At 38.3% G+C, this 14751-nt stretch overlaps 2 protein-coding genes and 1 non-coding gene across 4 annotated transcripts in view; all 3 read left to right on the forward strand.

Moving 5' to 3' along the window:
• The first annotated feature begins 172 nt into the window (after window positions 1-172).
• haus6 (HAUS augmin-like complex, subunit 6) lies at window positions 173-7768 on the forward strand. The gene is made up of 16 exons (XM_065288937.2): window positions 173-607; window positions 933-1028; window positions 1117-1195; window positions 1610-1742; window positions 2104-2248; window positions 2882-2944; window positions 3054-3108; window positions 3234-3407; window positions 4108-4301; window positions 4672-4804; window positions 4955-5057; window positions 5136-5229; window positions 5320-5476; window positions 5779-5877; window positions 6371-6497; window positions 6609-7768. The coding sequence occupies exons 1-16, from the start codon at window positions 495-497 to the stop codon at window positions 7244-7246; spliced, it is 2403 nt and encodes an 800-aa protein (XP_065145009.1). The 5' UTR covers window positions 173-494; the 3' UTR covers window positions 7247-7768.
• On the forward strand, window positions 6025-6155 carry LOC135778957 (small Cajal body-specific RNA 8). Its single transcript, XR_010544676.1, has one exon.
• Window positions 7769-8354: 586 nt separating the features above from the next.
• Window positions 8355-14751, forward strand: part of dennd4c (DENN/MADD domain containing 4C) — a 71675-nt gene continuing 65278 nt past the window's right edge. For both annotated transcript variants that reach the window (XM_065288935.2, XM_065288936.2), the window contains exon 1: window positions 8355-8581. The gene's annotated coding sequence lies outside the window, so the exon portion shown is untranslated. The remainder of the gene's footprint in view (window positions 8582-14751) is intronic.

The raw sequence follows: 14751 nt of genomic DNA on the forward strand, positions 1-14751 counted from the left end.
TCAGTCCCCAGCGGCCAATAGGGCATCTAGTCTTCTATATGATATCTATGGTCGTGTTCAAATACATAAAGAACTATGCACGAGCTGCGAGCTGTCGTCTTCTCGCTAGTGTTAATGCTGATCTATAAGCAACCTGGATAGACCAGGACAAACGAAATGCCTTGTATGAACTTAACCTCCTGCCATTTTGTTTCAGTCGATTTACGTGAAATATATAACAGGCTTAAACAAGGGCACGAGACTGCGACGACGCAGTTTTGAGACGCGGCCTCGCGCGCTGTAAACACGCTCAAATAATTTGGCGGTTGGAAGGAAGTTGTTTCGCTGTCGAATAAATGTAAACACTTTTTATTTTGTGAATTGAGTTAGTTGCATCAAATTAATTTGGCTATGGTGTAAATATTTTAATTGCTAGTTTCCACACCGTTTGTCCAGTAAATCATTGAGTTCGTTTAGTTGTCGTATGGTCCCGTTAGCCTGCTGCTCTGAAAAGCATGATGTCTAAACTCCACAAGACAAACGGCAAATATTTATGGTGGTGCCTCCAAAGTCTCGAATTCAGGCCGGATGTCGCAGCAAAAAACATAAAACACCTCAACCTGGGAGTGTAAGTCAACCAACTATCTGTTTCTAAATAAATAAATAGTTGTTTTTCCATTAGCCAGGTGTCTTCGCTTTGTGTTGGTGTGTGTTATGGGCGTTTACGCCACAGTCACATAACTTATGTTCAAATAATAGATGCTTAGTATAAAAATACTAACCCGATCAACTTTATTTTGTTTGTAAACAAATAATGATGAATTGTGATTTGCTGAGGTCAGGGTTAAAACAGTTTCTCAGTGCTCTGTATCATTGTTTAATTAAAAGTATATTAGCTGTGTGTTTGTACAGCATTTTTGTATTAAGTGCTTTCAATGTCTGTTTTCTCACAGGAACATGTTTGATAAGCCAAACAAAGAGGCTTTCTATATTGTCATCCACTTTTTGTTTGAGAAACTGAATCCCACTCGTGTTCAGGATGTTTTCAGGTAGATCCATGCAACAGTGTTTTGCTGTCATATTCTGTGCTGTCTACTAGTTTTGCTAATATTACTTCAAAAATGATTGTTTTAATAGAAATTGCTGGCCAGTTTGGGATCACAAACGTGATGCTGAGTTTCGTAAGGTGACTTTTGGATGGCTCCAAGAAATAGCGGTACGTGTATTTGGTGTGTTGTTAACCTTTTATTTTTGTTGTATTGTGTCTTAGGTTTCAACAGAATATTCATATAGGCTCTTAGCTTGTAGTAGATTACAGTTAACAATAATTACATTTTAAATACTTTAATGCTATTACACCTGAGGGGTTGATTTTATGAATCTATTTTACTACCTGTACATTTGTTTACTATGTATTTTTATAATTTTATACTTTTTATATATACATTTTGTGTTTGTAGTTGTTCATAGGATGTGTGTTATTGTGTTGAAGCCAAAGACAATGTGTGGACAATGTTTTTAAACTAACACACAATCTTGCAATACCATCATGACTTTACAATGCACCTAACTATTTACATTTTTCTTTGATGTATTTCTATGTAATGTGTTAAAATTTCTCTGTGTCTAGAATGAAGAAGGTAGCGCTTTTCCCAAAGTGGCTGCATCCCATTTGCTTTCTCCTTCTGGACCAAGATTTATCAACTTGATGCTTCACTTAGCCAAACATGTCATGCTGAAAACATTGAAGACATTTGCCATAGGTATGCTATTATTAATTAGATTTTTAACGATAAGCCACAAACCTTTTAATATAAACATGGGTATTGATGTGGAGTCTTTAGTATCTTGGAACTATTTCTGGGATTAAATGTGACCCTGTCTGTGAAATCCAAGATAAAGTCACATAATGTAATTACTTTACTCAGTCCATATTAAAGATATCAAGATATTGTATTTATGCACAATGTTCTTTACATTATGTAGGGTGATTTCAGGTAGAAAACAGAATATCACCAAAATAAATAACTTTAGCTGGGTTTCACGGATTGTGACACAAATTGTGATGCTCAGTCATGTTATTTTGTTTATAATATATTACGCTTTTGTTTCATAAATACTTAGATGGTGTGTGGGTCCCAGAAGCTGCTGCGGTACCATCAAGTTCACAGGATTTGGAGGCTAAGAGATTTCAGATGGTGAAGAGACAGTTTCAGAGAGTGACTGTAGAACAGGACCGTCTTATTCAAGATTATCAGAAAAGAGCAAAGTAAGTGGCTTGTAACTTATTGTTATAACAGATTGGCACAGCGCTGCATGGACTAGAGCTCAACTATTATTTGGGATTGGTTGAGACGCGCAGTAACACGCGGCTGCACATAATCGGGCTGTATCAGAAGAGCTTTTACTTTGACAGCTGAAGTTGAGAGAGAACATAAGCAGTCGCATAAGTGAGGTTAAACTTTTAGATCTGCTCCTGTTCAGTTTGCGCTCACACTGTTGCGCTCCAAACCAAACTGAACTGTACCAGAGACTACCTTTGCAAGTGTACCAGGATACAGTTAAGCACACCACACCCTGGCATGGTACGGAAGGTTAAAGTAAAAGTTGGTGGAAAATTAAGAAAAAAAATACTTAAATTGGTAACGCCTAAAATTGAAGTTGAAAATGTTTAAATATTTTAGGTGTTACCAACTGAAGTATTTTTTTAAGTTGATCCACTTAACTTTTTAAAGTGTAGTCAAACAAACCAGAATTTAGGGGTCAAACATAACGTAACGTACAGTACAGTACGGTATGCATAGTGTGAAGTCAAATGATCTTGTTTTTAAGCGTGGTGTGCCATACCCAGAAACTATTGCACATGCATATTAGAATGACATACAATTTGTATTTCTTTCAGAGGTTTGGAGAAGTCTTTGAGGGACCTTGATGCAGAAGATGCCAAATATGATCATTTACTTAAGTAAATATCTTTTAAAAAATTTGTACTTGGCTTAGCTTTGGTTAAAATCACACAGATGTTTAAAATAAAAGTGTCAATTAATTTAAAACAATATGGTGGTTGTTTGTAGAGAACAAGACAGTAGCACAGATTTGGAGAGAGAAATACTTGCCAAATATCAGAAGGTTTGTGCCACTTGTTTACATTTTATTCTTAAAAATTTTAAGAGAACGTTATTAATTCACTAATATTGCTATTTACACTTGCCCTAATAATGTAAGTTGTATTCGTGAATGGTTCACGTTTTCAGGTGCGAAGCCTTTGGGCTGATACAGACAGAGTCTTGTCCATCCTTGAAGGAGATCGAAAAGTTGTAGAGAGTGTGATTCGCGGACAGGTAGATCAGTATACCTTAGATGGGCAGGACCTGAGTGTGAAGATACCTACGGTTCTGCGTGAAAGATTGGAGCGGTTATCACACCAGGTAAGAATTAGAGGACAGAAAAAAAGAAACCTCGTGTCAGTAAAGGTTATACTTATTGTCGGTTCACTAAGGTAGTAGTCAGATTTAACTTAATAATTGCTCAGACAGATTTAATAATTCATAAAAAATAATTCAAACCAATAATACAGACGTATATTAGTTATTTTAATTGTTTTATTGATGAAGTCATTATTCTGTAATGTCTTTGTCTTTACTGGCTGTATTCAAAAGCAATGCAGACACATTTGGGCTTTATTTTGCTACCCAGCCAACTCATTTATTCCTAAACGCAAGCTCACTTTTTTGGTAAAATTGGAAGCCCTCAGATGCCAACCCATCTTCTGTCATGTTTTCTTGAAAATTATAATTTTTTATCAGACTCTTAATGGATTCTGCCAACAAACTGGTATTTGAGATTGACCTGAGGTTGGGATTAAGCAGATTTTAAGTAAAAGTATTTGATAAATGTATAATACGTGTGGAGAGCATTCGATTAATGTCATCTTCTTATTTTTGACAGATAATCTCATTTTATATTATTTGCACTTATAGCCATTTATAAAACATGGGTCCAATGTAAAATGTGAACATGGGGGGGAAATATGTGTCCTTAAGGAACCTGTAATATTTATATGAAATGTTTATTGGTTAAGCATTTTTGATATTGGTGTTTGATTTGATGTTCTGTCTTTGCTTTTAGTCCAGTGTTGGTAGCTTGTATGAGGCAGGGCAGCCTGTCCTTGTGCGTCTGCTTGAACTTCTGAATGAGGGATTATCCATCCTTAATGAGGAAAGAGAGAAGATTTCAGGGCCCACTACACATCTTCATCACCAGGCTCTTCAGGAACAGGCTTTGCTGTTTAATCGCTCCAAAGAAAACCTCAAGCTCATAAGGTAAGACAAATGTAATGGAAATTTGTTGGTAGTGCATTTGTTTTCAAATTGTTTAAGTTACACATTAAGAAATGTATTAGACAGATTAATAGCATTTTTGTCTATTGTCATCACCTGGAAATTGGACTTTGATAGCGAGCTTCTGATTTGATTCAGGTGTTCACAATCTGTGACCACACCCTCTCATTTAACACCTGTAGTATAAAGACGTCAGAGGCAGTCAAGGGGTGAAATTGTTTGGAGGTTTTACATACAAGCTAGCTTTTGAACTCATTTATTACCTTATTTAAGTTTGTTGTTTAATTGTGTTTGGTAATTTATTGGTTTTTAACAACTTTACACATTTCTTGTTTTTTTGTTGCTTATTTAGGCGAAAACTTGTCAAAGAGGATGCAGCTGATATCAAGAACTCCATTAGGAGGCTGGAGGAGGAGTGGGAAAGGACGTGGGCTGAGTGTTTAAAAAACACACCACTGACTTCTTTTCTTAAGGAAGAGGAACCTGTAAGTTTAGTAACTTGAGGTTTATGGTCATCTTTTTTTAGATTGTGCTAGACTGGAACTAACAAACCAGTCTAAAGTTGTTACATTGTCTTATATCTGGCTAATGATCAACTTTGGTTTGCAACCCATAATCTCTCTTAATATTAACAGGTTCTTGACTTTGTCTCCCCGATGGCACCTCTGTCATTTGAGCCAGCTTCTGATGCTAGCTTCAAAGCTAGTGTCATCTCACAATATCCACATAAACTACCTAGTAAGTTAACCGCTTCCTTAGTAGATTTTGTATTGTTTCTTGCTCTAGTAAAAAATTAATGTGTCCTTCCACATACAGAGCTGCTAGAGCAGACCACCAAAAGAAGACCAGAGGTGAAGGAAACAACAATTCATCCAGAACCAGAAGCCCATCTGGAACCAGAACTTAAAAAGTACATGGTGTAAAACTTGTAGTTACTACTTGTGCTATTTACCCAGGAACAAAGTTTAACTTTTACCCATCACTTGCACTTTCTCAACAGCACTTCATTGCCAGCTGAAGGTCAAAGGTTTCTGTTTTCATCTGATTGTTGCTTTTCTCCAAGACCAGAAACAACTTGTGAGGTTCCTCCATGTGAAACTCCTTTGACTCGCCCAGTTAAATTTCATCCTGGGGTCCAGACACCCAGTCCATTTCAGGTAGCTTGGTATTAACTGCTATAAGTTTTTGCTATGCATATTTGTGATTAAACATATGCTATTAACATGGATAAAGATTAGAGAGTTTTTTTATTCATCTTTATGCCAAACATTTTTGAAATTCTTTGCCTACAAAAAGATGTATGATACATTGACCTTGTATCAAAACAGCGTAGTATTAAATTTGACTGACAATCTAAAACAACTTGAACATTAACTACAATAGTTGTGGTGATTTGAGAGGTGTGTTCCCCCACTTCCTCTCACTTTTGACTTAAACTTGACATTTTTCTGTCTTGCAGGCGAGCCGCAGAAAAAGTCTGCTCTCAAAAACAAAGACCTCTGTCATGAAAAACAAGGCCCAGATTCTGGATCTGGAATGTGACAACTTGGCAAATCAAGTAAGTGTTTGATTTTGATCCTAGTAACCACAAAGACGAGCGAGTCCCACTGATGAAGAGACTGTACTACACTGTAGAGAAGGTTGATACAGGTTATTAAAACTGGCTTTCGAAGATGTGATCGTATTTAGTGTTGTAGATTTGCTCTGGGAGGCTGATACATAGGCGGTCCTGAGCAGTGCTCTGCCTATCACAAGTTCTCCCTATATCAAACCTGCTCTCTGATGACCGGTGCGAATTGAGAGAAATCGCCACGGACAGATACGGAGCAGACAATCCTTACTTTAGCTTTTTTGTTAAGTTAGATTATATTAAAGCTCATGGTGGAGAGGGTTATGTTATTGTATCTGGTGACGTTGCTGCAGTGTTCCTTATATTTTGCTCTTGAATAACACTGAGCCCACAGTTGTCCCAAGTGGACCACTCTCTTGTGGTTTGATGTTCAAGCTCATTTTACTAAATACCAAAGTTTAATTTCTTGTTTTGTTTCTAGTTTGCAGATGCCGTGATCATGAGCCCAGTTAATGGAAGGAGTGACATGGACCTGGGGCAGTTACTGAATGCCATTTCTGACCCCTTTTCAACTAGGAAGCAGCTGTGCCGTACACCTGAGAGTCTTAGTGAGTTTTACTTTAATGCCAGATTATATAAGATTTGATGAACTTTAACATGGCATCTTGATGAAATTTGTAGATTTGTTTAGGTTTTAAGTAACTTTTTTTCTACCTCAGTTAAGGATGTGAGAAGTTCATGGAGAAAAGCTGTGGAGGAAGGGGTTTCCGAGAAAAAGCAAGCATCTTGGGTTAAGGAAGATAGCTTATCTTGGCTTAAGACGCCTCTGGCTGAAGCGGAGTTGAACAGGCCAAGTCCAGAGCCATCGCTCTTCTTTGACACTACTCATCAGTGCACTCCTCCTCCTGTCCAGCAGGGGTCCTCCTTGCACTCAACTCTGTCATGGGACTCCACACAGCTGGATGCTCCTAACAACCAAAGCTCAAGTGAGATTATTAAATTCAGCATTGCTCATGAGGAGCTCCCAGAACTTTTTGAGGATGACGTTTCATTTAACAGCGACGGATCAATGGAGATCCAGGGTAACAAGGAAAATGAAGAAGAACTTGTCCTGTTGCCTGTTTTGTCACATTCTCCTGATGGAGAATCTCCACTACAGATGACCACTAAAGACTTGTGCATCAAGTCTGATTTTATATCCCCAGAACTTTCAAAGAAAAGCCCAGGTTTAAACCTTTGGGCAGGTGATGAGACTTTGTTTTCTCTGGAATTGGACAAACTTGAGAGCGTTTCCCCTCCACCACCAGAGACACTTAGTCTACCTTGTTTAGTTAATGTAAATTTAGATGAATACTAACATACATAAAGTACTCTTATGGTTTACATACTAATTTTAAACAGAGTATCTGCTAAATTGGATTTCTTCTTGTACTTGACTCGCTCTGCTTAATTGCAATGACATTGCTGTTAACTAGCTGTAATGCTACTGTCTGTAAACTAATGCTTGTCATTTCACCGTACCACATCTATGTTCATGAATTACATCTATACTAAATGTATTAGTATGTACAAACTAATTAAATTGTGCCCTCGTACAATGTTAGAGGTAAATGAAATGTTAATGTGGTACATCTTTTGTAATAAAGGATATTTTTGCAAACCCTCTTCCGTCTTTGATACATCAGATTTTTTATTTTATTTTTTTGAAAATGTACATAAAGCTATAAAATAAAGCTCTTCCTGATTAAATGCATGTCGTACTTTCTATTACAAATACTAATATGAACCATCAGCTGTTTAAACCATTATCGTTTCCATTAAAACCAATATAACATTGCCAGTTCAGTGTTGCTGTTGCATCTGCCATTATGCACATGTAATATTTACATATATTTGTATTTTGTTATATATTCACATGTCTTCATATTTTATTGTCTTTGTGGATTTCTAATTATACAATTTTTCTACATTTTAAACTTCAGATTTCTATTTTGTATGTTTACTTTTTTATTGCATACTGTTGGAAGAGTATTGTACAAAGCATATTATATATTCTACTGTGTAGTTATGTACGTCACAAATCCATAATAATTTCTGATATGGTTTATGTTAGGTTCACCAGCAGGGCACAGGATAACATATTAGTGTTAAAGGGATAAAACATGTAAGCCACCTGTTACTCTTGCTGCGCACTTGCATTTAGATAGGGGGCATAGTGAGTGTGTGCGCAGGGCGAAAGAAAGACGACAGGGTGTGTTGACTTCCTGCGGTGCCGTGTAGAGTGATTAGCGTATGACAAAATAGTACCGCGGGAGCGATTCGGAAGCTGTGCTGTAGAAGCGCTCTCGCGGTACTGTGATGTCATATATCGGTAAAACTGCGCAGCGCCTCGGGAAGTCAAACATGCCTGACGAGAGAGAGTAAAGTATGCGGAGCAAGAGAATCACTCATGGGCGGGTCCATCCGCCTCCAGCAGTCAGACCGAGAAACGCAGCAGAGTAACAAAACACAAACATGGCGTCTACTCGCTGCCATACACACTAGCGCTGGACAGAAACAAAGTTTCCAGCGGTAAAGAAGAGTGCGCGCACATCAAGCGCGCGTTTTATTCTCGCTAGAGAAGGAGAGTGCGGGGCGAAAACTGCAACTTGCCTACATGTCAACGTCTTTCCCATAGAGGACTGAACAGCTGGTATGTATCGCTTTGAAGTTGTTCAATTTACAAAAACGCATCGAGCTCTTATGTACTCTCTCACGTTTCGGAAATGTCACATTATGTGACGTGTTTCCACGAGCCGCGCGGCGTTTGTCTTAAAACGCGAGCGCTCGTTTTGGTTTGTGTTGAGAATGAAGAGCAACGAAAAGAAAGTCATGCTGGCCGAGTTGTGTGTGAAGTTGTCCTAGTTAGTGAAGATGCAACAGTTGGAGCTCTTTCGCAGGCCTCGTTAGGTAAACGACAATGGAGGTGTTGCAAAATTTAGCGTGCTGCCTAGATAATATACTTTTGGGGTTCATAATCGCTTTCTGAGTCTTATATAAACTCAGTACAGATGATAAGGTGCGCACCTATAATGTCGTCTAGTTAGACAGTTCACAAGTTTTGCAGACCGGTGTCGGCTAAAATAAAGCGTGCAGGTGCTAAGGGTGTGTCGACGTGCAGGTAAACTGAGCAGCGATATTAGACACATCCGCCTCTTTTTAAATCCAGGAAGTTACAGACAAAGCCACTTTAGTCATCCAGGGATTTGTATTATGTAGATATGATTGTAACTTAATAAAACCCTGCCTGTACTCAGCTTAACCTAGCTAGAATTTATCAGTAAGTGTTGATCTTAAAGTGCTATTGAATAGCCATTTGTAGATCTAGTACTTTCTTGGAAGATGTGGACGTTTTGTTTTTATTGTTTTTAAATGAATCTTTGCATATTTGTCATTCATACCCTTAAGTGTGTCAATATTAGGGGGTTATTATGGAAGAAATCTTATAGATAGATATGTATGTATGTGCATGTCATAATTAAGACAGAAATGGAAATGTTGGGTAAATTTGGACAGCTTTAGACAGTCATCCCATTATAAAAAGTGTCTCCATCTACCTGAATTTACCCAGATATTTTGTATCGGTGCATTCCTAGTTACTACAGGATACTATAACAAAGTGTAGCAAATACTATAATGTACTACAGTATAATGTATAGTAAAGAAACTTACAGTATGTGCGGGTTGGGTAAGCTCACTTTTGGGGGCTGTTCTACTGGATACTATAGAACCCAATACATTTTTTAGTACCACCTCGGTTAATTTTCTAAAATGTGACATGAAAACACTGTAGATCACTGATTGGTCTGAGAGAATCATCTCTACCAGCCTCATCGCTAAATGCAAGATTAGCTTTACCTTCATGCGTGCCCCGCTGTCCTAAGCAAACCTGTTGTCATCTGTGCTTTGTTACAAGTTCCCAAACTCTTTTTTAGTGGTGAAAAACATCTACAGGCTGAGAATCAGGAACACCATGCCAGTGTTTTACCGGCTCGCAGTTTGTGGCGGCACATTGGCGACGTGCAAGTTCGTGACGCGCGCGTTCGCATGTACGCATGGCATTTTTGCAACTCAGCGGAACCCGTCGACTGACGCCACGGGTGTTTGTACAAAAACTGTCATGTGACACAGAGGTTGTGAAAACTGTCATGTGACACAGAGGTTGTGAGAAACGTGATGTGCAAACATTTATTTGTGGTGGTCAATTTTGTTTTTGTAGCGGACTGAGAAATAAATGTATGGGAAACACTGCATTCCAACGATGCTCCCTTGTTGCTCGCACCCATTTGTATGATGTCACTCACAACAGTAGGCAGCGCAAATATTACAACACGCCTATAATCCCTCCAACTCTGAAGTGGTACTAAACTCAATGGAAAAGCTAACCGAGCAAAAAGTAAAGTAAGCTGAAACGACCTGACTCATGTGCATGTGGTACTATGCAATGAAAAAGCGCCATTAGAAGCTGATCAAGATTGCTGGGTTAGGGTTAGGTTAGATTGCTTTTGTGGTCGAATGTGTTCAAGCAGCCACAAAAGACCGCCTACTGATCTAATGTAATGTACTGAGCACAATGTTTTTCACAGTGCGCATTTTAAACCCGTAATTTCTTCGCTCGTGTTTAAACGACAGCAGAGGATCTCGCCCACAGACCACCCCCTTAGAAAATCAGGACAGAAGTGGACAAAAGAGACGGATTAAAATACCAGGTGTAAACGTGAATGTGTCTCTCTCGTCCACTTGTGAATCGATTGACCAAAATCATCATAAAAACAGGTATATACAGCCCCTAAAAGTGTCTGTCAAATTCATAAATGTAATTGTAAATTTGAGTTTCACAAACATTTTTGCTTTCTAGTATTTAAAAAAAAAATAGTTATAATATTTCTCTTTGTAAGTGTTTGCAGCAAGGTAAACTTTCTGGAAAGACATATTGTTGAGAAATCCTTGTAAAGAGGAAAGACCAGACATCACTGACTGGTTTAAATTTAGGCGATTGATCAGTAGCTGTACCTTCCCATATCTGGGAAGTAAGGCTTTGTGCATTATATACTGGGTTATGATCAGTAGGCTGAAGGTTGTGCCTCCATGTTTCTGTGCATGCGTGCTGACCTTGTGCCTTATTGCGTTCACTCCCGTGTACTTTGAGGTTGCATCAGGTGACTGGATTCATAAAAAGCGCAGTTCTCAGGAGTGGCTGATGGTGGTAAGGGCAAGGCATTGTGGGTGTGACGTAAAGGAGACCGTGTGGCAAGAGGGCAGGGCAGTTCGAGTGAAAGGGAAACACAAAACCACATGATAATAAAACTGTTGGCGTGATCTCACTGCGTCTACCTTGGAAACAGTTATGTAATCTTTCAGACAAATGCAATCAATGATGAGATGGGTTTAAACTGAGTGATTGTTATGATTTGTGTTCAAAGCTGTTCTCTTAAGAAATCTTGCTTTTCAGAGGTCTTGTTGACTGTCATTGTTGATACTGTAGTTGGATTTTTAAACTTATTTAACTTATATTTTTTTCCATTGCGACACTGTTTTCTCAACAATTAAGCATTGTATAATTGTGCATATATTTGTCTCAATTTAAACCTGTTGGTACAGAATGCAAACTTGTGTTTCTTCCTGCAAATGGTGAAATAACAGCTGAGTCACTCTCTATCCATTTAAAACAGTGGTTCTCAAACTGGGAGGCGTGAGATTGTATCAGGAGGCCCAGTTTTATGACATTTAAAAAAAATACTTCATTAATTCATCCGAAATTTTGTGCAATTAATTTTAGAAAATTAAGGCTACAAACCAACAGCACTATATTGTATGATTTGATTGGTTTTGTTTAATACAAATTCTAAGTTTGAGATTTTTTTTATGTCATTAATTGTTTTTATGGGGGGGGGTGCATGCCGAAAGGTTTGAGAACCACTGATTTAACATGTCCTGATAGTTTTGTCACCTGCATTTCATCAACAAGCATGTGTTATCTTCATTGATGTTGAAAGGTGCTTAACCAGCCACTTACATTCAAACATATGTGTGTGTTTGTTTTTCTGCCAACATCTTATCATGACAGGTTTGCAGAAACAAATGTTCTAGCAGCTGGTCTAGTGCTGTTGGATATAGCAAAACACATTTTTAGGAAAGAAAATTATAATTGACGTAAGCAGCTTAAGATTTTAGAGTGATTTTTACTTGCCGAAGTATATAACGGGTGCAAAATGTCCAATAAACATGTACTGAAAGAGGGACCAGAGCCATAACTAGAGGCTAAATGTACTTCAAACATGTCAAACATTTTGTACGAGGCAGAAGTGAACTGTTTTTTTTTTATTCGTTTAAAAAACATCAGTGAATCATTGGGAAATTTCCATTCTCTACAAACCGATGATGACAGCACAATCTAGTACAGTTCATATGGTATTTGCATTTTTAACCAGAGGCAGAACCCACTTCAAGTCTAGTGCTGTTAAAGTACTTTCATTTAAAGGGATACTCAAACAAAAATGAAATGTGTGTCATTGTTTACTCACCGTCACGTTGAGTTTCTTTCCTCTGTTTAATGCAAAAGAAGATATGTTGAAAATGGTAACCACTAGGAATGCTCATGTATGTGAAACATGAGGATTCACATAAGTATGAGATATAAAGAACCATTTAAACACCATTTTACGGTTTCATTTACAGTTTAAGGCAAGCAGGGCATCAACACACTGTAAAAATAAACACAACACTTAATATGGTAATGATCGTTTGTTACATCTAGGGCTGTGACGGTGGCAGTATTTTACCACCGCAGGGGTAATGCACCAATTCACCACAGTGGTGGGGTGGTTATAGTGTTTGTGTGTGAGTGTGTGTGCATGTAGGGTAGGGTTGTATATAATGCATATATATTTTGAAATATAAAAATAGAAATGAGGATCAGGTATGCGTTGCTTAACCAATGTGTGTGTTCAAGGAGCCAATTTCTTTTTCTGACGGTGGGTGCTCTTCTTAACATCAAGCAATGCTTAGGTTACTTAGCAATGAAAGATGCTCTGGAGCGCCAAACACTTTGAAAAGAAGGAAGGAGGAAAGAAAGCGCAGTCATGTTTTGCAGGTGAATTTAGATACGAAATGTGAAGCAATTGAGCATATGTGCTTGGCCATTTCAGTGGGTGCTCGAGCTGATTGGTGCCTAAGTGCGTGTTTATTGTAGCACTTCTATCCTAAACAAAATACGGTTCAAGTGTGAAACCTTATTGGGGTTATAATGTTTCCAACCGCCCCGAAAATGCGTTCTGAGGGTGTACTGGTAGCGCAGATTAATACTTTTTTGCAACCTTGATTGACTAATATCTTGTCTAATTGTTTGCCCCCAAGCCAGCATGTCATCATAGGTAACTACACTGCGACCAGTTTGGTCGCATATGCGACCTTTTGAAATGCCATTGCGACCCAAATTTTTAATGGGTTGCAAATGTATCACTGATTTTTTTTGTGCCTACCTTATGTTTTAGGCAATATGCTATGATTTACTAAGATCATTTATTAAAACAGAAATGTGTTTTTTAAGAATACGTTTTATAACGTGTTCTGAGCCTTCAACACGGTGAGTGTTCGTGTGCTTTCTGTTTCTCAATGAATTGCGTCGGTGCGACACGAAGCAAGTGTCACATTGTATCCTTCCATGTGTCTGAACTTGAGCAGAGTTTTACCATTAGAGGTCTTCGCGGAATACCCGAGACCCGTGCGGTTCCGGGTTTATATTTTAAATGGTCAGTCGCGTCGAGGTCGGTCCTAGTTTAATTTCTTCGGGTCCCAAGTGATTAATATTTGGTGTAAAACTCGAGTCGATCGGAGAACAGCCGCGAGCGCTACCGTGCTAAAGCTCGAGGGCAGTTGCAGCGTGCATCCGGTTTCTATGGCGATCAGAACTGGGTCTTGCTACGACCACGCGCTGCACTTTCTTTCTCCCATTTTTTATAATCTTATTATTAATAAACCATATCTTTTCTAAAAAGTTTGCACAGATATGGTAGAAAAAAAGCAATGCTAAGCATTGCACTGAACAAGCAAAGCTTAAGCTGTAAGTAAAGTCACCTGTCACCGGGACCGCAAGTAGACTTTTAAATCTGAAAAATGAGTGAATTAAGCTTTTTCAATCGGTAAGAGAGACATAGAAAGATAGAGCAGAAGCAGTAAAAGTGCCTATTTAATAGAAATTATAACCATTATAACCGAATGTGTTTTCTTCTAGCCTGTTAAAAGTTTAACTGATAGTATTAATTTACAGTTAGTGTTTAAGCAGTTAATTATGTTCATTTTTAGTAACCATATAGTTGATGGCACCCATTGATTTTCATAGTAGATAAAAGTAGTAAAAATAGAAAATCTTAACTGTGATTGTATTGGCTGACTGACACCTTCAGCACTCAGGTCAGCAGATTGTATTTGGTCTGCCAACAGAAACTCATCTGTCACTGAAGCATCAGTCTGGCTCCACAAGCTGTCCGTCAGTTGGAGTCTGCAAAGCTCTTCCACCAGGTTGAAAAGGGCTTATTAATATGCATAGAGTGAATGTGAAACCCTGCGTGATGTGTTGAGCTAGACTAGCAATCAGATGTTAAAGACGCCCCGATCTCTGCCGCAGCTTGGCTTGCTCATTTTCTTTTGATTTTGGGAAGCAATTATTTCAGATGTACCTGCCAATTTAGAGCGGCAGGAACTGCCTGATGCTTGCTGGCTCCAAATTAGTAAATTTTCCTTGCATTGCGTTCAGAAGCATTTATGTATTTTTAAAAGTAAAGCCTATAACAGTGTTAAGGATAGCTTTCCCAGTCCGAAGAT

The sequence above is a fragment of the Paramisgurnus dabryanus genome, chromosome 2, assembly GCF_030506205.2.
Source record: "Paramisgurnus dabryanus chromosome 2, PD_genome_1.1, whole genome shotgun sequence".
Taxonomy (NCBI): Eukaryota; Metazoa; Chordata; class Actinopteri; order Cypriniformes; family Cobitidae; genus Paramisgurnus; species Paramisgurnus dabryanus.

What these genes read in the sequence shown, in the direction of transcription:
- haus6 (XM_065288937.2), top strand. Translation starts at nt 495, where the DNA reads ATGATGTCTAAACTCCACAAGACAAACGGCAAATATTTATGGTGGTGC. An exon ending in GATTATCAGAAAAGAGCAAA is followed by an intron (nt 2,249 to 2,881) that starts GTAAGTGGCTTG and finishes TATTTCTTTCAG; the next exon opens with AGGTTTGGAGAAGTCTTTGA. An exon ending in AAATATGATCATTTACTTAA is followed by an intron (nt 2,945 to 3,053) that starts GTAAATATCTTT and finishes GGTTGTTTGTAG; the next exon opens with AGAACAAGACAGTAGCACAG.